The following is a 23,963-nucleotide window of genomic DNA, read 5'->3' on the forward strand; positions in this document are numbered from 1 at the left end:
GGGTGGTGGGGGGGCTATCACCATTGTTGCAGGCCGTACGACGTGCGTAGTTATATTCTACCATTGTCATGCGCTGCGACACAACCAGATCGTGCAGTGACAGCCGTGTACGATTCTGGTCCGAGAGCCTCGCAACGTTATTATCATACAGGAACCCCGACTATCCTTAGCGTCGCAGCGAGCATGTGGGCTTACTCTATCGCAACGGGGGCATATCGGGCGACGGAATGAGTCTTTACTATAGCATACGAAAGAGATGCGAACGTTAACGACAGCCTGCGCGGACACGCGCCAGGAAGGAACGGTGAACAGCGGTTGATACGCTCTGGGACGAGAAGACGGGCCTGATATTGGTGAGCGAATGGATACCCTTCGTAGGACGATATATTTGCGTGAAAAACGGAGCCCTCGCAAGCTGCATAGCGAGGATTGAAAGAGGAAGGACAGGTATGAGTCATGGTATCTTTCTAGGCACTGTGACTTATGGCGATTGTTGCAAAAGAGTTTGACGCCTGAGCGGATCTGCTCCAAGGGGTGGAAGCTTTACTTTTCTACCACCTGGGCACCATTGCTAATGGGCCTGACATCCTGTGTGCCAAGTTCTAAGGTAATTCATAACGAAATGCGAGTTGTAGAGGGATGCCGGCTAGAAGCGACCAAATTGCAAACTCACACGTCATGGCGGCATGTTTAAACTCCGTCGCGGCAGAGATTGCGGAGGTACGTTCCTCATGTCAGCTGATTCTATCACCGAGAATATCTGTGAGTAAGCGGGGTTGATGCGGAACTCGGAACCAATGATCGGGACCTTGGTCCCGACCTGGCTGGACCCGGCAAGGTATCGCCACAGCCACTATTCACCAAAGTAGGCTATTGTTTCCAATGCCCGCCTGTTACCACCGAAGTCCGCTTACACACACATTTGACCTCAACAGGTCTCAATAGGTCGAACGATATGGAAGCAGCTGGAAGCAAGATACATGGGCGCGGTGGGCCGATTAGCCAGCTCTCGAAGCATAGAGAGAAGACGCCTTCGCTGGCGCTTAGAGTTCACTGTGCCTCAGCGGCAGTATAGGCGTGATGCATGGATCCATGGGAAGCTACCTTGAATGCGGATGTTCGGAACTTCTCTCTCCCTAGAGGACGTTCTCATGTGATCCCGGGCTCTGGGACACTGCGGGAGCGTAACATCCGAGCCTGCTATGCTCTGTGACAGTTGAGGTAATTGTGCATTGTGCACGTGCGTCTGTTAATATTGTAAGTATCTTCGTGTCGCATATACGCTTCATTGCCGCCGCTTACTGCTACAAAGATCCTACTACATCCATGCTTCCCAGCCCGAAGCGACGCCCTTCGACGGAACTCAAACATCTGATGCAATGGGAACATTCATCGCATGTGTAGCGATAGCGCTGTCCAGGAATATGCAAACCTTGCTCTAAGGCACGCTAGCACACCTGTACGGCGGCGCTCGGTCAAGCCATTCCCCACTTAAATACTCTCAGTTGAATGATGACCCAAGCTTATTATCGTCTTACTTGAACCCCACTCCATGCATTCCGTACTTGCTCAGGCTGCTAGCGGAGCCCTGAGCTTCGAGCTTCGCCTGGGTCAGAGCTCCGTCCTCACCATATGCATCTTGGCCCTTTTGACTTTCGTTCTCCGTGAGATTGTTCTGTATTTCACGCGACATTCCATGCCCCCTGGCCCATTCCGCTGGCCAGTGATAGGTAATGCTCTTCAGCTACCTCAGGATCATCCTTGGGTCAAGTATACGGAATGGGCAAAGATGTACGGTAAGTGATATATGTCCACGAAACCTTCTTCTTGCTCTACACTGAGTGTGGCGGAACATCTGCAGGTCCCCTCATGCAGTTAGATGTCCTTGGACAGCACATGCTTGTCATCACTTCTGCACAAACTGCTCGTGACCTGATGGAGAAACGGTCATCTATCTATTCTGACCGACCGCACTTGGTGAGCTCGTTGAGAGTTTAAGCAGTGCTCGCAATTAATATGTGTTCAAGGTAATGGCCGGTGATCTGTGCGTGCATCCACACGGAAATACACTGTACCTGGCCTCATATGTGGTATCCCAGGGCAGGATTTGGGGACACACTGATTCTACAGAACTACGGCGAAGAGTTTCGGTACCAGCGGAAGCTTGTGTCTCACAGTTTTAGCCCGTCAGTCATTCATCGCTACTACGATCTTCAAGAGGCGGCGGCACGCCGGCTTGTTCTGGCCGTTATTGAGGACCCAGACTCGCTGGAAAGTTCCACGAGACTGTACGTCTATGGGGAGCAAACTGCCAATTGTCAGGAGCTAATTCGAGACCTGCAGGCACATCGCGAGCATCATACTACGCATGACGTATGGCTATACAGTCAAGGGAGTAGACGACCCGTTGTTTACCACTGGGATCGCTGTCATCAACGGCTTCAGCGAGGCGACCCGACCAGGGGCCTGGCCAGTAGACTTTGTACCCATTCGTGCGTCGTTTGTTCCTGCTTCGGTACTTGGAGATTGTTGATAGAACCTCTGCAGTGCAGTACGTCCCACACTGGGTACCGGGATTTGTGTTCACAAAGAAGGCGAGAGAATGGCGCGGAGTGCTTGAGCGTGCACTGTGGGCTCCATACTACTGGTGCAAAGAGAATTATGTAGGCCCGAGCCCGTGGTTCTTCCGTGGTTCCTCATTGGTCGTGTTTACTCGGTACCTAGGCTAGGGACGCAGCGCATGGCCTTTGTCTCTGTGGATCAATACTCGCCGCGGAAGGTAGCCAGCTATCCTCTGATCAAGAGTGGCTATTCGTCAACGCCGCAGTTACTGTGATGGGAGGTGGCTTGGACACGGTGCGTTATGATGCGTCTCACGCTGCATGCAGCAACAGCCTACTAATTACCACGTGGAAAGCAGAATATATCAACCATTCTCTCGTTCGTCCTCGCCATGCTTCGCTTCCCGGAGGTTCAGAAGAAAGCACAAGCTGAGATCGATGCCGTCATAGGCACGAATAGGCTCCCCCTGATCTCGGATAGACACTCCCTGCCCTATGTTCGTAGCGTGGTGACGGAAGTGTATCGATGGATACCTGCCGTACCTTTAGGTATGACTTGTGTGCTATCCCTTCTGTAGGCGAGCTCACGTCGAATTTCGCGGCAGGTATCCCACATGCCCTCAGACAGGATGATCACTATGACGGCTTGTTTCTGTCCAAAGGCTCTGTTGTAGTGCCAAACGTCTGGTTCGCCTTGGAGTGTCTCTTATCAGACATCGGCATTGTATTGATTCGTGTGCCATAGGGGAATGCTCCATGATCCATCCATATATCCTGCGCCGCATGAATTCAAACCCGAGCGATATGGCGGTCTCGACGCTGAGATGACGAAGGTTACTGACATCGCGTTTGGATTTGGTCGACGAGCCTGCCCCGGGTTCTACTTTGCGGAGGGCACCATCTTTGCCATTGTGGCAACCGTTCTTGCGATATGCGATGTGGTGCCGACCGTGGATGAGCACGGACAAGAGGTTATCCCAGAAGTGAGCCTTACGTCGGGAGCAATCGTGTCAGTCCTTCAATCCGAAATTGAGCGCTATGCGACGCTAACGGAGATGCGTTCAGCTCCCCGGAAAACGTCAAGTGTGCCTTCCGCCCGCGATCAGGACGAGTGAAGGATATCCTCGTCGAAGCCGTTGAAACTGAGCAAGAATAACCTCTCAATGCTGACATGCCCTACGTATAAAGTATATATATCTGAATATGTGTCCCTTGAAACATTGGCAAGACATCTTGACTGCAGTAGTGCAACGTCCATACGGAGGAACATGATGCGCTTTATCTTGACTGCTACTCCGAAGTCGCAGGGCACTAGCGTCCCTCAAACACGTACCCACCGATAGTGACAGTACAGGTATATCAAAGCAGTGTGGCCGCGCTGTCGACGAGCGCCGCTTTAGCCTGCTCTGTCCGCGGACGGAATGTGCATTTGACATCTACAGGGAAACTGCACAGCGCTCAGTCAGCGCACGGTGACCACCGAGCAGCAACGACTCACATGATTGCTCCCGTAGTATATCGAATATCAGGAATAATCTCTTGCCCATGTTCGTTGACAACAGGTACTACGTCGCACGTGGCTAACACGGTCGCAACAACGGAGAAGATGGTTCCTTCGGCGAAATGGTACCCAGGACATGCACGCCGCCCGAATCCAAACGCCAGGTCGGTCACCTTCTTCATCTCGCTGTCTAGCCCGCCATATCGCTCGGGTTTGAATGCGTCCGGGTCGGGGTAGATGGCCGGGTCATGCAGCATATGCCTGGATGTGGATTTGAACTGACAATGTAACGAGATCGGATGAAGCTCTGTGACTGACCACACATTCGGCATGACCACCGAGCCTTTGGGGAGAAAGACACCATTGTAGACATCGTCCTCAGTGAGCGCATGTGGAATACCTGCAAATGACAAAATTAATACAGTCCTGGTGACGACCTGCGGAAAAGCCTGTACATAGAGGAATAGCCGGAAGCCACCGGTATACTTCAGTGACGACGCTTCGAATATATGGTAGCGATGGCCTGTCGGATATCTCTGGGAGCCGCTCGCTCCCCACCACCGCGTGAATCTCGGCCTGTGCCTTCTTCTGCACGTGGGGGAAGCGGAGCATTGCGAGAATGAATGAAAGGATGGTCGAGACGTTCTGATGTGTGCAATGGTAAGGTATACTATCGCAAACATGTTCCAAACGGGCCTACTGTATCCAAACCGGCTCCCATCACGGTGGCTGCGGCCCACATAAGGGACTCCTCTAACTGAGGAGTCACCTTGCCTTCCATCTCCGTAAGGACCGACGCGCACAAATTGGGAACGTGCGCCGTGCCATTTTCCTAGAGACAAGAGTCATCAATAATGTTAGGAAGTGTGAGTATTTTTCGTACTGAATTCTCCTTGCTCCACCGGTACATCATCCAGTTGGTCGTCAAGAGATGCTTGCGCCATGCCTTTGCCGTCTTGAGAAACGTCGCACCCGGCGTCCACGATGGGAGGTATTTGACTGCGGTAGGACCCATAAGAATAGATACCTCAGAGCAGTCAAAACAACACTTGCGTGGAGGAATGATGTCCACCAGCCATGTTCCCGGCACGATTGCCAGGACGAAATTATCCATCATCTCAAACGCCTGTGCGATAAAGTGGTCTTCCGCATTCTTGACCGTGTAGCCATACGTCACGAGCATAATGATGCTCGCAATGCTCCTATATGGCATGAAAAGGTATACTTCTGAGTCTACATTTGCACCATGGTCGACACAGGACCTTACATCTTGACCTGACTTTCCAGCGACCCGGGGTCATTGATGACTCCAAGGACGAGTCGGCGCGCGGCTGCTTCCTGGATGTCACAGTATCGCGGCAGGGTGGCAATACTGAGGTCCTGCGATATGAATCGTCGCTGTTGTCGGAGTTTATCCCCGTAGGGCTGCATTACCAGCGAACTATCAAATCCTACGCTGCAGAATGGTCAGCAACCCTGGTGCATCTACCACGCCCTGCCTCAGGGCGAATGTACTGACAGGTCTCCCGCCATCACCTAAACAATCCATGAACATGAACTGACTATTATGTGCAGCGGCATCGTACGTACGAGATGAGGTCTCCCAGAATAGATCGCAGATCGCTTGTCGAGCAGTTCGTGCGCGACCTTGGCGCTGTTGATCACGATGATGTGCTGTCCGAGGGCGTCAAGGTGAAGTATGTTGCCTGTGGATATAACGTTACGACCCTGTTATCCCCATGAGAATTACAGACCGCCTACCGTATACCTGTGCCCAGCGTGAATATGTGAGCCACGGATGGACTTGCGGGACCTGAAGGGTGTTTCCTATGAGAGGCCAGCGGAATGGGCCTGGCGGCATGGATCGCCGCTTGCGGTACGCGAACAGTTCATAGAGCACGAGAGCAGCGAGAAATGTCACCGCGGCAACAGCCAGCGTAGCTGGAGAAGCGACACCTGGTGGCTCTAGCGTCAGGCCTGATGTCTGCATCATTCAGCAGATAGGCGCAGTAATACGCGGTGGATGCGATGTGGAACAGAGAGGGTGGGGATGAAAATACTTGAAGACGAAATGCGAGGGGAGTGGAGGAACTACAGAGGAGAGCAGGAAAGTAGTAAGGCATGCTTTAATAGTTGACTGGCCCACGAGCGCGATTGTATGCAGCTGACAGTGGAGTGCATAGTTAAACGCTCACATACCAATCGGACGTCACTATCGTCGTAAGCCTATCGTGATGGTGGCCCGATTCGAGGCAGCACTCATCTTACCATGGGTAGAACTCTCGTTGAGGAGCCAAAACTGCCGTGTCTGTACAATCATATCAGATTGACGAGCGGTATCATCAAGAAGCAGCCACAGCCTACTGAAAGGAGATCCAACATGCATGGGCTGCGCCACACCTCGTGTCATTTCGCTCGGCTCCGCAGATTTCAGTGACCCCACTGGATGCGAATCCGGCCATGGAACACTGCAAGCATAGATGATCCTAGGACCTGAGACCCGAACACGGCAATTACTAAAAGACGGCTGCCGGACGTGAGCAGTAAGTATGTCTGTGAGCTTAACGGAGATACATCGAGGATTGTGCACTCACGTCTGCGTGCGATCAACGATTTGTTCGCGTCCAGTTGGCGCTTGGCGCTTGTCGACGCAGAGGGAAATGGTGCGGAAGGAATGCCCACACGAGGCGTGCTCGGGAGCTAAATGGATGGGGAACATCTGGCGTCAGCCAGGATGGGACGCGCAGCAAGGGGAGCTGCCCGATGGTGGCGGGAACCCGCTGCGTGGTTCGCTCACGAGTAGGCAGCTCACGCGAGGACAGTCGCATGCAAGGGGAGGCTTTATCGCGTAGGCACGATATAACGATACAGAATACGCTATAGAGCTAGCCGGGAAAACCGGGGCAAAGTGACAAGTAGCATGCGGGTATAAGGCACGCGCCCGCGAGATTCATGGAAGGGCTGGGGTTCAATGCTTGGCAGAGAAAGGCACAAAACAGCAGGACGTACAAACCACAACAAAAGGATAAAGAAACAAAGGAGGGGGAAGGTGATAAAAACAGCGGACGGCAACTGGACGGGGTGGGAGAGAGAGGTAATTGACTGCCCATGACATGCCATCGATATTTGTGCGCGCAATGTGTATCACGACTGCCTTCATATTCGATGAGATCACGAAGCTGCGGAGAAGATTGACACGGCTTGTGAAGCGGAACATGCATACTGACCGTCAAACTCCCGTTCTGGCGATAGAATAGCCACTGCGTGACGCATCTTTCATGAGCCGCGATACGCTGGCTGTCGCGGTGACACCTGCTGCTCTTGTACTCTTCGAACTGTCCACGTCCTACAAGCGGCGATTCATGCCACCCATCTGCCGTACATGCGACAAAGGTCGCGGGAGCAATCCAAATGCGTCCGTGAGAAGTTAGCTATTCCTGGAGACCCAGACCCGCATGCCGGTACGCACTCTGCACGTTTGCATAAACAACGGCTGCTTATATGCAAGCAACGAGGCGGCGCACCTCCGCGTACAGATCTCCAGGGCCTTCGGCAACATAGGCATGCACAAAACTGTTATGTGAGCATCTGAATTCTGCACGTAGTGCGAGTACGTGCTAAGACGGAAGGGACTAGTTTCCTGTGAGCAGAACGTAATTCACTTCCTTCGACCTACGCAGGCTCCGGATATCTATGTATATCTCTTGTACCCCTCTTGTCGTCGATTGCCGGTTCTAAGCCACTCGGCACGTCACATATAGACCTAAGCATCGCGCGTTTGAGACGCGTCGCGATTCGGCGCCAGGTTCAGCATGTATGCGTCTACATTCTTGCCTTCGCTGGACTGCTCTGCCCGCCTCGCTTCTGTCATGTATATATTCTCTAGTAACTGGACCTTATATGCCCTCCATCTGTCGACCGGCTGGATCGGCTGCAGCATGACTGACGCCGGGTCTGAGAGAGAGCACGTCTAGGCATGGTGATGGCCGTCCATATATGCGGATCGAATCGAGTCAAGCAAGTTGTTCCTCAATCATCATAGCAGAGACGTGTTCGAGAAAGCGGTGTACGCACGGCGGTGGCGCCACCGGCGCGATCATCAAAATGCTACTCTGCTGATGCGTTCCCTGCGAGTTTGAGCGGCGATCTGAAAACCGACCCCCGTGCCAGAAGGGACGGGCGGGATGTGGGGGCAGCGCGCGTGTGCGGTTAGACGACGGGGCACCTGCTGGTTTGGCACACGATGGGAGGTCTGTGTGAAACAGAGCGGCTGGCACAGGGGAGAGACTGGAATCGTAGGCGAAGGCTACAAGACGTCCACGCGAGTGGCGTGGGAATAATGATTAATGGGCATTCATCAGAACGGCGCGCCCTTTACCAACGGTTCACATGTTCTACATTCCCTCAAACAGGGTGATGTTTACAGTAGTATGTTCCTGCTCACAGACGATGCTTCATGTTTAATTTCTCGCTGAGATGATGAATGTCGCCGACATCGCCCTTGGATCCTCAAGTGACACTTTGCCATCTGTTACCGTAGCAGCTGTCCTTGCAGACATATGGCATAGCTCAGCCATCAACGGGTGCGGGCGGGGAAATGTCCCTTCCCTCTGCAATTAGTTGACCATAAGCTTTCATACAGAACCTACAGTGCCTGACGTTGATGTGGATGCATTCGGCTGTCCAGGAGACGTCATATATACTCCGTCCGCCCGCGATCAGGACATATGAAGCCCACTATCCGCTTAAAGGTGACCGAGTTCCACCTCCTGTTCAGATAGTCCAGTGGTCAGAGCACACTGGCCTCGACGAGCGCCGCTCTAGCCTGCTCTGTCCGCGGACGGAATGTGCATTTGACATCTACAGGGAAACTGCACAGCGCTCAGTCAGCGCACGGTGACCACCGAGCAGCAACGACTCACATGATTGTTCCCGTTGTGTATCCGACATCAGGAATACTGTTTTGCCCATGCTCGTCGACAACAGGCACTATGTCGCACGTCGCCAGCATGGTCGCAACAATCGTGAAGATGGTCCCTTGGGCGAACTGGTACCCAGGACATGCACGCCGCCCGAATCCAAACGCAAGGTCGGTCACCTTCTTCATCTCGCTGTCTAGCCCGCCATATCGCTCGGGTTTGAATGCGTCCGGGTCGGGGTAGATGGTCGGGTCATGCAGCATATGCCTGGATGTGGATTTAGACTGACAACGCAACGAGATCGGAAGAGGCTCTGTGACTGACCACACATTCGGCATGACCACCGAGCCTTTGGGGAGAAAGACGCCATTGTAGACATCGTCCTCAGTGAGCGCATGTGGAATACCTGCAAGCGACAAAATCAACACAGCACTGGTGACGACCTGGGCAAAAGCCCGTACATAGAGGAATAGCCGGAAGCCACCGGTATACTTCAGTGACGACGCTTCGAATATATGGTAGCGATGGTCTGTCGGATATCTCTGGGAGCCGCTCGCTCCCCACCACGGCGTCGATCTCGACCTGTGCTTTCCTCTGCACGTCGGGGAAGCGGAGCATTGCGAGAATGAATGAAAGGATGGTCGAGATGTTCTGGGGTGTGCAATGGTAAAGTATACTGTTGCAAACATGTTCCAAACGGACGTACTGTATCCAGACCGCCTCCTAGCACGGTGCCTGCGGCCCACATAAGGGACTCCTCTAACTGAGGAGTCACCTTGCCTTCCATCTCCGTAAGGACCGACGCGCACAGATTGGGAACGCGCGCTGTGCCATTTTCCTAGACGCAAGAATATTCAATAATGCCGGGAAGTACGTGAGGACTACTCGTACTGAGCTCTCCTTGCTCCACGAGTATACCATCCAGTTAGTCGTAAAGAGATGCTTGCGCCACACCTTCGCCGTCTTGAGAAACGTCGCGCCCGGCGTCCACAATGGGAGGTATTTGACTGCGGTGTGATAAATTGGAATTGGTGATTAAGAGGAGACAAACAACGCTCACGCTGGGGAATCATGTCCACTATCCATACGCCAGGTGTCATCGACGCGTTGAAGTTGTCCATGACCTCGAACGGCCTCGTTATGAAGGGGTCGTCGGTGCCCTTGACCGTGTAGCCATACGTAACGAGCATGATGATGCTCGCAATATTCCTGCATGGCATCAAACAGTGTACCTGTGAGTCGACGATTCACTGCGGTCAGTATAGGATCTTACACCTTGATCTGACTCTCCAGCGACCCGGGATCATTGATGACTCCAAGGACGAGTCGACGGGCCGCTGCCTCCTGTATGTCATAGTACCGTCGAACGGCGGCGACGCTGAGGTCCTGGGATATGAATCGTCGCTGTTGCCGGAACTCGTCACCGTAAGGTTGCAGGATAAGTAACCTATCTTGTCCTGCGCTACGAGATGGTGAGTCGCGTTTGTGATTAAGCTACTTTCTGCCTCAAGAGGATGTACTGACAGGTCTCCCGCCATCACCTAAACAATCCATGGACATGAACCGGCTATTATGTGCAGCGACATCGTACGTACGAGATGAGGTCTCCCAGAATAGATCGCAGACCGCTTGTCGAGCAGTTCGCGCGCGATCTTGGCGCTGTTGATCACGATGATGTGCTGTCCGAGGGCGTCGAGGTGAAGTATGTCGCCTGTGGATATAACGTTACGTCCCTGTTATCCCCATGAAAACTACAGACCGCCTACCGTATACCTGTGCCCAGCGTGAATATGTGAGCCACGGATGGACTTGCGGGATCTGGAGAGTGTTTCCTATGAAAGGCCAGCGGAATGGGCCTGGCGGCATGGATCGCCGCTTGCGGTACGTGAACAGTTCATAGAGTACGAGAGCAGTGAGAAATGTCACCGCGGCGACGGCCAGCGTAGCTGGAGAAGCGACACCTGGTGGCTCTAGCGTCAGGCCTGATGTCTGCATCATTCAGCAGATAGGCGCGGTAATACGCGGTGGATGCGATGTGGAACAGAGAGGGTGGGGGATGGAGATACTGGAAGATGGAATGCAAAGGGACTGGATAAATCACGTAGGAAAGTAATAGGTTAAGGTTCCGACGAGGCCTCACACCCGTTGACAGAAGAGAGACCTTGGGGCGTGATCTGGACAGCCGTTCGATACGCTTGTCATAAAACAGACATCTCTAATAAAGCCAATGCCGTTGTTTTCTTATGCTCTCTGCGTAGAAGACACACGACGGTGTCGGTGACCCTATTCAAAGCAGCACTCGTCCTACTACGGATGGAGCTCTCGCTAAAGGTGTAACATTATTATGTTTGTGTGGCCATATCATATTGAAGGACAGTACCTTAAATGACCCCCTCGCTACGATTGGACTTCAATACTGATGCCCGGGGTCGATTTACTCCTCACGGCAGGCTCGAGATCTCACTGAGTATGAAGCCAGTCGTGGCGCACAGTATAAGCGCCGCTGACTACGAGAATTCAGAGAGCAGAATACCGCAACGTAGCCGGTTTTAAGAGAACACCGTGAAACGTGAACATTTGCGCCGCGGGCAGCGGATCCTAAGCCATATTGATGAGCTAGACTAGGATACATCGAGGACTGCGCACTCACATCCGCATGCGATCCACACCGTATCCGCTTCAGGTGCGCGATGAGGCTGGTGAAGAAGCGAGTCCCGCTTCCTCGAGCAGTACATCGGAGTAGCAAGTGCGATACAATCGGCTACCCGCAACCTGGGTCTGAATGCACCGTTACAGGAGGGATAGCGACGTGTGCAAGATGTCAATCGGACAGCAAGACTCAAATAAAAGTGATCGCAATGGTTTTACGATCAGGTATATACATGATAATGACGACTACGCGATTCAACGCGACCATACACAAATGCGCAGAATCAGGCGCGGAGGAAATGGCAGTAGACGAAGCATATGCGAGGAATTAGGGGGCGACAGAAGGAATGTTAGCTACCGTGCCGCGCGCATGGTGATTGAAAAGAGGTGCAGGGAGAGGGGAAAGTCGGCGGTAGAGAGCGGGATCGGGGTGCCAGAGGGTCGCGCCGTTCTAGCAAGGGTAGGCTTGCGTCCGTCGTCTCTGACGTCCTCTGGTATTCTCATGCGCTGCAGTCTAAACCTACAGTAGAATACAATTCTCGTTCATTCTGAGTTCCCGTCTTTGCAGGTGTGACAACTAGACAATCCCGGTTAGTCCATGTATTTCTGCTCGAGACTCGGCGGTCTTGTATCATGGGTGAGCACGAGCCTCCACGCTGTGCTCAACGTCAAGGCTCAACACTTGTACGAAAGTGCTCTTTTCAAGTACACAAAGCAGGAGACATCATGTGCAATATGGTGAGTAAGCAGCAGCTCGAACCATACCCAGCGCAGCAGACCTCGGAACGGGCGTATGCACGCGGTCAGTGCGAGTAGCATGCCGGCGGCCACCTACGTCCCATTCAATAATTCGTGGAAGCCTACCCAACGACTAGACTCATCGGCACGGAGGCGCAACAATACTTTCGTCGGGAGGTCCGCGCGACGTGCAGCCTACGGTGCGGTGTGCACGCTCATCCGCACTCCGGTCAGTGTCCTGTCGCCTTGCTCCAGGCTCCTTGATAGGTCAGCAGGTTCACCTTGCGGTGTGGTGCTGCGGCCGCCCACAGTTAGACCCTTTCAACCCCTCGCGCCCGTTGAAAAGGGTGGCTACTCTCTGTCTCGAGGTCGCCCTAGCGTGTCGGTCTCCGTAGCCCTCCGACAGACCACAATTCAAATATCTGCCTGCAGCTGGGAGGCTTCTTCAGAGAAAGCGTCTCCTGTGCATCTGGACCCTGTGCGCAGGCGAGCCCTGAGCACCCGTATAACACGGAGCCGAATTTCAAGCTCCTCAGAAGGTGCAACTACATTGCGCGCTGCGGTGTGTCTGATAGAATTTTGGTCTTACGGCTCATATCGGGCGCTGCTGGCCTTGCGCATGCGCTAAAAGCAAAAATTACCAGGTATGCTGGCGGCGTGTGTCTCCGTGCACGCTCGCGCTGACCACCGTGCTGTGCAGTTTGTATTATGAAGTCTTGCTTTGGCTGTGCTCGGCGGAGGTATCTAACGCTCGCGCCGTATAGCGTCCATGGCACTGCCGTAATCGAACCATATACCATCTTTCATCATGTGCATGGAAGCTGTCGCAGGATGTTTTCTGACGCATGTATCTTGCAGCGTTGCGGACATCATTACGGCTTATGGCGAGACTTGGCCGGTCATGTGTTCGATCAGAAGCGTTCATTTAGAATTTCCTATCTGTAATTTCGTCGCACTGATCTATCAGGACCACCGGTGCTCAGCTACGACTATAATCTTGTGGTCTGCAATTCAATTGCGTTCGAACCTCATCAGCGGTATTTGCCTGCGAAGCTCGTCGGGTTCCATGTAATCTTCACCTTCAGTGTATAAGTAGAGGATGCGCGGATTGCTAGCCATTCGCTTCTGTTCATTTCGTTTTGATCCCGCTCTCCGTCATGTCTCAGCAGCATTCGGTTACGCTTCATGAGTTTGTGGAGATCAAGCAAGAGTGAGTTAGATTCAACTGATGCTTGTGAACTTGTCTCAAACATTGCTCGTCAGGAACCTTGATGGCTACACCTTTCTCGCTTTCATGAGTAAGTTCATTTAATGAATTGCCCGCTAATTCACAGTATGACTGAACAGTGATTTAGCTGTTTACATTTACGAGTTTCTCATAACCTTTGACCAACTCGCAAGAGTATGGCACCAGCCACTTAGCACTGCTAGCATATTGTTGCTTTTGCTACATGTTGGTGGCTTTGCATGTGTGGTTTTATACTTTGGAACATGGCAAGGCTGGTCATCTTCATGCATGGTAAGCATTCATCTTCATTCTTTCACTTGTTGATTGGCTTATGACTTATTAGGGGTCTGTACATGGTTTCTGCCATAATAATTCACTATGTGGCAATTAATATATTGTCACTATCACAGGGTTTATATACTAAATCAATCATGGCCTGCGGTAGCTTTGTTGATTCAGATTTTGGCCAATGGTATGATAACCTTTGCCAAATTATCTGAAGGTAAATGCTAATCCTTTCATCATATATTTTCAGTGATCTCTGCATTGCGTGTTTATGCAGTCAATGGGTACAAATGGCAGCTTCCTGCTGTTATAATGGCCTTATTGTCAGTATCCACTTGTTGGAATATTGTAAGTGATATAGCAACCAAAGTGCTGGTATCAAGCTTATAGATGTTTTTACTAGTATCAGACTTCTGAATGGAGAGAGCATGGAAAGCCCTCAGGACCAGCAGATGGATGTTATTACCTGAGTGCACCTATGCATGTGGTCAACAGGTATGCACAATGTGTTGTATGTGAAATATTTGTTAATGAACAATTTAAAATGATGGTGTTTAGATGTGAGTCATGTTCATTTCTTGATGAAGTCATTTGAATGAACACTTTTACAGTCAATATATCATCTGTTGTTTGCACCATAGTGGCTGAAGCACTTGCACTAGCAGTGATATGGTATAGAACACATGAATTAAGAACACTGGCTAGAAGCATTCACATTATGAAGCATTCTTTATCAGCAGTGTTATGGAGAGATGGTCAGTCATTCTTTAACATTATAGTGTGATAAATGCCCAAACTGACAAATCTTAGGTGCAATGTACTTTGGGTAAAACACAGTGCTAACAATAAAATATGTACACAGGACTGATGCCACTGTAGGGTTTCACTGATGCTTCAGTTGATGAATATGGTGTTGACAATAACACAAGTCTGTGAAACAGGATTTACTACATCAGAAATGTAAGTCATTCATAATAGATTACAGAATATCCAAACTTATTTGAACACAATTCAGAATGGCAGTTGTTTTACTTTCTAGGATGCTTCTCAACCTACACAATGCCAAAGCACCTGCCACAGATCATACAAGCTTCTCCTTGTCAAATGTCCTCCTTATACCTCAAAAGCTTGCCAACATCTACAGTCATCAGCAATCTGAATCTAATAATGGTGATTTACTACCACAAGAGTTGGAGGATGCCGAAAATGATGATACATGGGTAGAAACTGATACGGAGGATGGAAAGATTGTTCAACAAAGTTGTATAGTGTGTGCAATAACTGTACTTGTATGCTGATAGAATAGTGGACATGTTGAAGCAATGGGGTTATAGTCAACAAGTTTGTCGGCGCGCGTGTTTGTCGACAGGCGTAGCGATGCCCGTAAGGGACAATCACGTACGGTACGTGCATCGCGAGCGTCTCCGATTATGAGCACGTGTTTTGGTAAGTTCACACCAGTTGCGGCTCGAATCCACTGCCCGTTGGCGACAGTATAAACGCGGTGGATAAGCTGACGAGACGTTTCTAGGAATGCTGATCTTAGGTACGCGCCGCAGTCCAGGAGACCGCAAATATGGACAAGTACAACATCGGAACTAGTTAAACTCTAAATGTGCGAGGGCTGGTCGAGGCCACTGGCCATGTCTGGATATCTTGTAAGCGTCTTCATGTCGTATCCACATGTCGTAGCTTTACCCGGGCCTTGCTAACACAAACATTCCACTAATCTCCGCTCTCGCCATAATCTGCGCTCAGTTACATATACAACTGGCTGGCTATCATACAGTAGCATCACAGTAGCATGTTTAGACTGAACTCAAACCGTCCTAGCAACATTTCTGTGGCTGCACGGAATGATGCACGGAGAATATGCATTGCCTCCGGTGCGATCGTACCGGGGCACAGAATGCAGCCTATAGCTCGGAAGCATGCTAGCCTACATGCAGGACAGTCGATCAGGTGCGCCTTCATTTAAACCCTCGCGGGTGAATGATGCCTTCAGCCTATCATCCAAATACTTTCCCTCTACACCATGCATTCTGTGCTTACTGCTAGTGAAGCCCTGAGCTTCTGGTCTCGCTGGGGCCAGAACTCCATTTCCACCATATTTATCTCATCCATCTTGATTTTACTTATCCGCGAAGTCGTTCTGTATATCATGCGACGCCCCATGCCTCCTGGTCCGTTTTGCTGGCCGATATTAGGCAACGCACTCCAGATACCTCAACACCATCCTTGGCTCAAGTTTACAGAATGGGCGAAGATATACGGTAAGTAGTCTACGTCCGTGGAGGCCATTCCTGATTATCCTATAATTGACTCGGTATATGCACAGGACCCCTCGTGCATTTAGATGTTCTTCGGCAGCACATACTTGTGATAAATTCCTCCCAGATGGCCCGCGACCTAATGGAGAAACGATCGCCTATATACTCGGATCGACCGCACCTGGTGAGTTCGCCGCGCACTCAAACAGTGCCCGAGGCTAATGCTCTTGAAAGGTCATGGCAGGCGATCTGTGAGTGCGTGTCAAATAACGCCATATTCGACTTCAGGTATACATATGACAAAACAGAGTAGGCTACAAGGACTTGCTTGTTCTTCAATCCTACGGCCACGAATTGCGCTATCAGCGGAAGCTTGTCTCCCACAATTTCACCTCATCGAACGTCCCTCGCTACTATGGCCTTCAAGAAGTAGCCGCGCAGCGGTTTGTCCTCTCCATCATTGACAATCCGGTCTTACTAGAAAGCCACACGAAGTTGTAAGTTCTCTATCTGATGTAGGAAATGTTCGACGAATTCAACCTAGAACTCACATGTGAATCGCAGGCATTTCGCGAGCATTATCATGCGTGTAACATATGGCTACATCGTCAAGGGACCAGACGACCCCTTTTTTGTCGCAGGAATTGCTGCCGATAATCAGTTCAGTGAGGCAACAAGGCCGGGAGTGTGGCCAGTGGACTTCGTGCCCCTGCGTACGTGACATTCGTCTGCGCCAATGTTTCTCATATATTGATGCAGCGCCTACAGTGAAGTACATTCCCTATTGGGTACCTGGTTTCACCTTCGCAAAGAAGGCGAGAGAGTGGCGTCAAGTGTTCCAGCACGCATCATGGGCGCCATATAACTGGTGCAAGGAGAACTGGGTAGGCTACAGCTTTCAGTGTAGTTCCTGTTCCATTCGTTCACTCCTGTCTGATGTTCCCAGGCAAATGATTCGAAACGTACAATCAGTCTTTGCGGATCAGTTCTCGCTGCCGCGGATGGTGACCTCTCCTCCGCACAAGAGCGATCCCTCGTCAACGCTGCAGTGACAGTATTTGGAGGTGGACTAGATACGGTGTGCCTTAAGGCAACTTATGGAGGTTCTATGGACTACTAACTTGATAAAACACAGAATATATCCACTATTCTCTCGTTCCTCCTCGCCATGCTTCGCTTCCCCGAGGTTCAGAAGAAAGCACAAGCTGAGATTGATGCCGTCATAGGCACGAATAGGCTTCCCCGGGTTTCGGATAGACCGTCCCTGCCATACATTCGTAGCGTGGTGACGGAAGTGTATCGATGGCTACCTGCCGTACCTCTCGGTATGACTTTGTGCTGTCCTTCCCGTGGGCGAACCCGCACCGATAACAATACCAGGTATCCCACATTCCCTCAGACAGGATGATCTCTACGACGGCTTGTTTCTGCCCAAAGGCTCTGTCATAATGCCAAATGTCTGGTACGTCTCAAAATTCTCTATTGAGCACTAGACTTGCCTCAATACGTGTGTCACAGGGGAATGCTCCATGACCCTACTATATATCCTGAGGCGCATGAATTCAGACCTGAGCGATATGGCGGTCTCGACGCTGAGATGACGAAGGTCACCGACATCGCGTTTGGATTTGGTCGGAGAGCCTGTCCCGGGTACCACTTCGCAGAGGGCACCATCTTCGCTATTGTGGTGACTGTTCTTGCGACATGTGACGTGGTGCCGGCAGTGGATGAGTACGGACAAGAAATCATTCCCGAAGTCAGCCTTACGTCTGGAACAGTTGTGTCAGTCATGTTCAACATTCGCTTACTGTGTATATAGGGTCCTATGCTGACGGATACATATTCAGCTTTCCAGAAAATGTAAAGTGTACCTTCCGCCCGCGATCGGGTCGAGTCAAGGAATCACTTCTAGAGAGTGTTGGATCGAAGGAGTAAATTCCGCTGTTTTATCGAATTTTACCCACACATCGCTCAGGAGACTTCCATAAATATGTATACGTCTTGGAATGCAAGATTTACGTGACTGTGTGTGCTACATTCAAATATGTGCGATGCGATTACAACCAATCATGCAGCCCTCACACAGAACGCGCAGAGTACCGCATCAGCAGTCTGAGGCATTGAAGACATTGTACGTGAACCATCTACAGACTCTGGTAGAAATCGATCCAAAGTCACAACTGATACCTCGTTGGGAATGCGATTCAGTGGCAGCTGAGAGCGATAGACCTCACCAGTGTTCTCTGCACACATAGCAGCATTCTCAACGCCTGCCAGAGTCAACCGCCGTCTTTGTTAAATGAACCCGCGCTAGGAGTAGCCCTCTGACCACAAAGATGACAATGGGGATCGTGGTAGAGACGTACAGGACGCACACGGCGAGAACTGCAACTTACCGGCTGCTATGCCTGATCTGCCTAAAGGTACGCAGAGCACGGTATCCAGGACGGACAGTAGCTTGACCTTGCGGGATCACGATATGATGAGTGCATATAACTATATTCTAAGGGAGTGGCAGTTGTCGCAGTGCAGCGGATTCTCAGCAAAGTTATGACGGAGCTCTCGGAGCATGCACAAGGATATCCACGTGCGAGAATCTCTTGGCAAAATGTTCCAGGGTATAAACTCTGCTATCTGAACATGGAGATCGTCGACATCAAGTTGAAAGCGCCTTTTTTGGTCGAGAGTCTCGTACAGCTCGCGCCCAAACATATTGATGCGGCTCTCTAAGTATAACACTGGCCTGAAGATGAAGTCCAACGCGATCGACTAGAGATAGGACAAATGGACAACTTCTGGGACTCGAATAACAGTGCGTCCTGAAATGCCGCAGCTCACCGCCACTACCTTGCGCGACTGCTCGTGCGATCTCAAGCGGAAGCTCGCGGAGCAACACCCACAGATGAGGGCGCTGCGACAGACAGAGTCGGACGAAGCAACGAATAGGAGCGGTATATCGACGCGTGGTACGCTGAACACGATGAGGATCTGGAACGTGCACTAGCTTCTCGAGAGGCGAGTGCATCGTCAGCATCCTCTATGTCCCGTTTCAAGTGATACCAATTCATTGCCATAGGTACACATCGTTAGGAGTCCAGGACCGCACGAAACCGCTCCCATACAATCCGCATGACAGCATCACAACGCACGTCGAGACATCTTTCCAGAAATCCCTTCGCAATCTAGGCACGACGTACCTCGCCAGCTTGCTCCTCCACTCGCCTCCGAACGAATGTCTCAAACGCTCGAGGCATGGCAAGTGCTCATCAGGCTGCAGGACGAGGACAAAGTGAAGCCGATCGGAGTGAGCAGCACGTACGATGTCCGCACTCTCGAGCTACTTGAGAAGGCGACTGGGAGGAGAGTCCAGATGTGTAGAATAGGTGGTACGAGGGCAATTGATGGAACCGTGAGGTTTGCAGCTACTGCAGGAATAAATTAAGACAATGTTGAACATACTATCAAAGAGAGGTGCTTGAGCTTTCGCCGATTGTGGGCGGAATGCACACTTGACAGCCTGAGGAAAATCAGAAGAATCCGCAGTGAATCATTGACGCATCGAATAGCATTTACTCACATGATAGCCCCCGATGTGCATCCGACATCGGTCATCATCTCGCCGTACAGTGCGTCTACGAGAAGGACTAAGTAATAGACAGTGCAATCAACCGTGCATCCTGGAGGCCTGAGCAAAGGCGGCTGAGATGAGCACGTCATCTAATCTAATCTGATTCAAATGATGGTGGAAGATCCAAGACTCACGCGATGCTTAATTGCCTGAGCGCCCGCCCTTGAACTGCACGCTGTAGGGCTTGTGAGCCCGGATGACGACGATGCGAAGCACGCTTCACATGTCGCTGACATGTCCCCGCCTCTATGATGGGCCATGTCGTGCTGCGGTAGCACAGCCTCTCCACCATGTTCCACTCGGCTCCCCAACCCCGGTGTGCAAACGTATAAAATGGTTCCGCCTGGAATGCATGAAGAGTCAATATAAAGGTCCACTCACAAGCAGTCCATACACCCTCAATCGCTGTAATACTTGACTTCACGGCCCCGAAACATGCGCTGGACCACCGCTCTTTCGTGCACTATTGTACTCAGCGGCCTCGCTGCTGCCGCCCCGCAGGCTGCCAGTGAGACGTCCAGCTTCAGTACTTCGTCGATCGTACTCTCGGTACCTCCGAGCACTGCGTCGAGGTAAGCAATTGCAGTCGAGACCTTGTCCACCGGCTTTCTCAATTGATTCCTCATCAGCAGCATAACCATCTCGTCAGAGACTGTCCCTCTTTCGGAGAGCTCCACAGTGATAGTGACGAGTACGACACCCGTAAGCGCATCAGGACCTCCCGTCTCGACGACCTCCAGCGCCTTTTCCATTCCGCCGATTTCGGAAACCAGCAGTGCGTCTAGTGTGTCCACGCAGACAGAGACGGTGCCGCCGATTTCGGAAAGCAGCAGCACGGCTGGCGGTGCGTCTAGTGCGATCACCCAGACAGAGACGGTGCCGCCGCCGTCGCAGACGACCGCCACAACAACCTCACTCGCAGGGCAGTCTCGCTCCGGCGTAACTACGTCGCCTACCACATCGCAGTCAACAGGAGCCGCGCCCACGGCATCCGCGGGACAGTGGAAGATGGCTGTTGGTGTGGGGGCCGGCGTAATTGCAGCGCTGTTGTGAGCGGAGGATGGAGTCGACGGTGAATGTTGACAGTATTCCATGACAGACAATGTCATTGCGTAACGGACTAGTATATATGAAACTATACCATGTAGGCTTGCTTGTCCTAATGTTTACAAGCGCCCGCTGTCGGATGCAATCCGAGTCAATACAGCAGTGCAAGACCGCCTGCATTTTGGACATCACACTATTCGCAAGTGTGGGTATTTGGAGACCACCACGAAAAAGCTGTTACACAACTGTCAGATCTTAACTGTCTCTGTATCGTATTTAATGCGGTTGAAAATGTTTCACATCCATCACAAGGCAGTGGCGATGACACAACAAGGATTGAGACCACAGACAGTGTCAAACGCCCCACGCAGCCTTGATCAGATCAGCAGCTCTCTCTGCGAGAGCATATAAAGGCGCCTGAGGATGGGCCGCCGGGATGTAAGGCTACGGGTTCTCGCGCGTCAGTGCGAAGGCAAACTTAACGGATTATAGGGGCAATACTCACAAACACCGAGGCGTCAACGACGCGCAAACCCGAGGCGCCCTTCACGAGAAGCTCAGAAGTGACTACGGCTTCCACATCACTTGAATTAGCTGGCATGCGGGCGGTGCCAACTGGATGCCAGATCGTGGTGACCTGATTCCGAGCATAGGCCTCGAGCTCCTCGTACGTCTGCGCTGCAGCGAGTTCAGGGACGGGTCCGATGACATATCCCTCCCACGTCGGGCCCTGTACGAAGGTCTTCGACATGTTGATCGCGTGCACCATTGCGGCAATGTCGAAAGGGTCAGAAAAGTAGCCGGGATCTATTAACGGCATGTCCCAGATACTATTGGAGGCGAGAGTCACGGCGCCGCCTGGAGCCGTGGTCAGTGGACACGATACACGGATTGGCAAAATACGTACGGGATCCGGGGGATACTACAACTGTGAGGACGGTGAGATAATTGCCGGTAGCAGGTCGGGGCTGAGTCCAGGATGCCCATGCGTTCTGCAACACGGATGAGGTAATGGCAGGTGAAAGTTCAATCATTGTAGCACTCACAGCAATGATGAATTCTAGGTTAGGCGAGTTCTGACCGGCGGACGGGTCACCGTACTGCTGGAAGATACTCTCAGGCACTCTGGCCCATCCAATTTGCTCCGCGTTATTGTCCACGAAAGGGCCAGTTCCAGTCGCGTTCCACTGGGCAAGCGCCTCCGCTGCGAGAGTTGCGTTACGAGCGTACTCGTCATTAGTGTTCGTGGAGTTTACGAGCCAGTTGTTTGTGATAAGCGGGTGGTCGATCAGATTCTGGCCAACGCCCGGGGAGTGAACGATGGATTCAATCGCGAGCGACTTTAAAGTGGCGGAATCTCCTATTCCGCTGAGCATCATGAGCTGTGGAGTATTGATAGAGCCGGCAGACAGGATGATTTCCTTGCTGGCATGGACGGTGTAGATCTGACCTGGCATATGCGTATAGCCCTGAACTAAGAATGAAGCGCATGTACTCACTCGTCGAACTCTGTGCCATCTGGATTGTCGTAAACACGGGCTCATCATCCTGTGTTCCATTAGATATTAACTTCGTCACAGTAGTCTCAACCAGGACGTCGAGGTTCGATCGCGAAAGCACAGGATCCAGATACCCAGTTGCAGAGTCACTTCGATGTCCGTTAGTACCGATTGCGCTCTGTGACCAACCTCAAAACACTATGAGCGCATTTCATCGATATTCAAAGTGTTATCTGTGCCATACCTAGACCGATTGGGAAACCGGCATTCATATCTTCGACGTAGTCAAACACGGGTGGGGTCAGGTTTGTCATGCCGATGATCCTCTGATCGATGTTCACCGGATACCCCTCAAGGCTGATGTGGATTGGTCCGTTCGTACCATGCACAGACGAGTCCACTTTCCCGGCGGTGTCCATATGATCGCTCGGAGGGACAAGGTCTTCACTCTGTTTCGCGATGTATTCTATCAGCTCTGATTCCACGATGACACTGCACATACCTTCATCATGTAGTCAAGCATGCTATTCCAGCCCCAACCTGATTCCCCAGTAGCAGCAGCTAGCCGATTATAATCATCCTCTGACCCTCTTGTCCATACAAGTAAATCTATGTGGTCGAATCGTTCGAGCGAAGCTCCGACGGGAGAGTCGAGCAAACATACTCACTAACTACGCTGGATCCACCCAGGACACGGCCTCGAGGGTATGTAATTATTCTGTTGTCTAAGTTGGATTGTTCAGTGGTAGTGTAGTTCCACGTAATAGAAGTATCGGGAGTCAAAGTCATGTCGAGGAACGGCACTTCATCTGCGAAGACTGCTGTCTGGCTGCTGAAAGCGTTAGCTGATACTGTTCTGGCATAAACAAGTACATACGAAGGGCCGGCCTCTATGACGAGTACGGAGAACGAAAGAATCTCAGAGAGCCTATTGGCTAGGACGTTTCCTGCGGTGCCTCCTGTACGGGGATTTCGCAGTCGTCAGGGTTGTACAACATGCCAATCAAACGGTATGCACTCACCTCCTACGATCACGAAGTCATAGGTCGTTTGTGGAAGAGCGCTTGGATCCGTATACAAAGCACCCCTAGCAAGTGAACAGCAAGCCACAGCAATAGTGGAGAGGAAAAGCAGAGAAAATAACATCGAAAAGGCACAGGGAGAATCACTTGCGACTCAGAGCCACAAGTATCAACAGACCGTGAAAGTGAGTTTTATATACACATTTGATGAACAGAAACGGCGACGATGGGCGGCCATGATGGGAGCTATGAGAACGACGCCAGGAACCCCGCCGGCACAAATTGTCCTCGATGGACAAGGATCAACGGGTGAATATGTTACAAACCTATGGGGCTACCTACGGCGCGCGACGCCTACATACTGTGCCATCCTGGGTAGTCGTCGGCAACTTCATGGTATCCCCTTCCACGGTACTCGATTACCTTCGTGCTTTTGTATAGACGTAGGTTTCGAAATGTCTGCTTTCATTTTAAGCTTGAACGAAACAGCTTGAACGAAACCGAACGGTGCAGTAATTCTGGAGTCCCTTCCTCAGTACCAGCTCAAGCCGTTGTCACAGGACCCCGGATAATCCCTCAAGAGCTCGGATCCCGAAACCCCCGAGGGCCTCTAGAG

At 51.6% G+C, this 23,963-nt stretch overlaps 8 protein-coding genes across 8 annotated transcripts; 4 read left to right on the plus strand and 4 right to left on the minus strand.

Moving 5' to 3' along the window:
- Positions 1-1,552: 1,552 nt before the first annotated feature.
- On the plus strand, positions 1,553-3,717 carry POSPLADRAFT_1140751 (hypothetical protein; the record flags this gene model as incomplete). Its single annotated transcript, XM_024485221.1, has 11 exons — positions 1,553-1,796; positions 1,862-1,977; positions 2,028-2,044; positions 2,100-2,288; positions 2,344-2,492; positions 2,548-2,663; positions 2,725-2,856; positions 2,921-3,110; positions 3,167-3,248; positions 3,307-3,570; positions 3,627-3,717. The coding sequence occupies 11 exons, from the start codon at positions 1,553-1,555 to the stop codon at positions 3,715-3,717; spliced, it is 1,590 nt and encodes a 529-aa protein (XP_024339382.1).
- Positions 3,718-3,920: 203 nt separating this feature from the next.
- On the minus strand, positions 3,921-6,052 carry POSPLADRAFT_1055963 (hypothetical protein; the record flags this gene model as incomplete). The annotated part of the gene is made up of 10 exons (XM_024480712.1): positions 3,921-4,008; positions 4,060-4,323; positions 4,381-4,462; positions 4,518-4,707; positions 4,763-4,894; positions 4,946-5,264; positions 5,330-5,518; positions 5,582-5,598; positions 5,653-5,768; positions 5,824-6,052. 10 exons carry the CDS (start codon positions 6,050-6,052, stop codon positions 3,921-3,923), a joined length of 1,626 nt encoding a protein of 541 aa, XP_024339383.1.
- A 2,799-nt stretch (positions 6,053-8,851) lies between these two features.
- On the minus strand, positions 8,852-10,976 carry POSPLADRAFT_1142232 (hypothetical protein; the record flags this gene model as incomplete). The annotated part of the gene is made up of 11 exons (XM_024485402.1): positions 8,852-8,933; positions 8,985-9,248; positions 9,306-9,387; positions 9,443-9,632; positions 9,688-9,819; positions 9,873-9,988; positions 10,042-10,190; positions 10,255-10,443; positions 10,506-10,522; positions 10,577-10,692; positions 10,748-10,976. 11 exons carry the CDS (start codon positions 10,974-10,976, stop codon positions 8,852-8,854), a joined length of 1,566 nt encoding a protein of 521 aa, XP_024339384.1.
- A 2,549-nt stretch (positions 10,977-13,525) lies between these two features.
- POSPLADRAFT_1033348 (hypothetical protein) lies at positions 13,526-15,215 on the plus strand (the record flags this gene model as incomplete). The annotated part of the gene is made up of 12 exons (XM_024476931.1): positions 13,526-13,578; positions 13,632-13,666; positions 13,724-13,887; positions 13,940-13,941; positions 14,007-14,098; positions 14,159-14,229; positions 14,285-14,376; positions 14,440-14,441; positions 14,493-14,553; positions 14,761-14,841; positions 14,921-15,149; positions 15,183-15,215. The coding sequence occupies 12 exons, from the start codon at positions 13,526-13,528 to the stop codon at positions 15,213-15,215; spliced, it is 915 nt and encodes a 304-aa protein (XP_024339385.1).
- A 701-nt stretch (positions 15,216-15,916) lies between these two features.
- POSPLADRAFT_1140714 (hypothetical protein) lies at positions 15,917-18,086 on the plus strand (the record flags this gene model as incomplete). Its single annotated transcript, XM_024485214.1, has 11 exons — positions 15,917-16,154; positions 16,220-16,335; positions 16,386-16,402; positions 16,460-16,648; positions 16,716-16,864; positions 16,920-17,035; positions 17,098-17,229; positions 17,287-17,476; positions 17,532-17,613; positions 17,670-17,933; positions 17,999-18,086. The coding sequence occupies 11 exons, from the start codon at positions 15,917-15,919 to the stop codon at positions 18,084-18,086; spliced, it is 1,581 nt and encodes a 526-aa protein (XP_024339386.1).
- A 401-nt stretch (positions 18,087-18,487) lies between these two features.
- Positions 18,488-19,803, plus strand: POSPLADRAFT_1141328 (hypothetical protein; the record flags this gene model as incomplete). The annotated part of the gene is made up of 5 exons (XM_024485287.1): positions 18,488-18,574; positions 18,660-18,738; positions 18,901-18,963; positions 19,319-19,565; positions 19,695-19,803. 5 exons carry the CDS (start codon positions 18,488-18,490, stop codon positions 19,801-19,803), a joined length of 585 nt encoding a protein of 194 aa, XP_024339387.1.
- A 356-nt stretch (positions 19,804-20,159) lies between these two features.
- On the minus strand, positions 20,160-20,937 carry POSPLADRAFT_1039673 (hypothetical protein). The gene is made up of 2 exons (XM_024477580.1): positions 20,429-20,937; positions 20,160-20,351 (listed from the first exon to the last, which is right to left on the minus strand). The coding sequence occupies exons 1-2, from the start codon at positions 20,886-20,888 to the stop codon at positions 20,200-20,202; spliced, it is 612 nt and encodes a 203-aa protein (XP_024339388.1). The 5' UTR covers positions 20,889-20,937; the 3' UTR covers positions 20,160-20,199.
- Positions 20,938-21,180: 243 nt separating this feature from the next.
- POSPLADRAFT_1046050 (hypothetical protein) lies at positions 21,181-23,471 on the minus strand (the record flags this gene model as incomplete). The annotated part of the gene is made up of 10 exons (XM_024478934.1): positions 21,181-21,270; positions 21,332-21,684; positions 21,734-21,818; positions 21,873-22,276; positions 22,326-22,514; positions 22,570-22,774; positions 22,828-22,934; positions 22,994-23,154; positions 23,203-23,284; positions 23,348-23,471. 10 exons carry the CDS (start codon positions 23,469-23,471, stop codon positions 21,181-21,183), a joined length of 1,800 nt encoding a protein of 599 aa, XP_024339389.1.
- Positions 23,472-23,963: the final 492 nt, after the last annotated feature.

This window comes from Postia placenta, assembly GCF_002117355.1.
Source record: "Postia placenta MAD-698-R-SB12 unplaced genomic scaffold POSPLAscaffold_6, whole genome shotgun sequence".
Taxonomy (NCBI): domain Eukaryota; kingdom Fungi; phylum Basidiomycota; class Agaricomycetes; order Polyporales; family Adustoporiaceae; genus Rhodonia; species Rhodonia placenta.

Bases quoted from the DNA above. Each gene is read 5' to 3' on its own strand.
- POSPLADRAFT_1039673 (XM_024477580.1), bottom strand. From the start codon at position 20,888: ATGACATTGTCTGTCATGGAATACTGTCAACATTCACCGTCGACTCCA. The intron at 20,352-20,428 runs CTGACGAGATGG...GCAATTGCTTAC, and splicing joins CTCCGAAAGAGGGACAGTCT to CTCGACGCAGTGCTCGGAGG.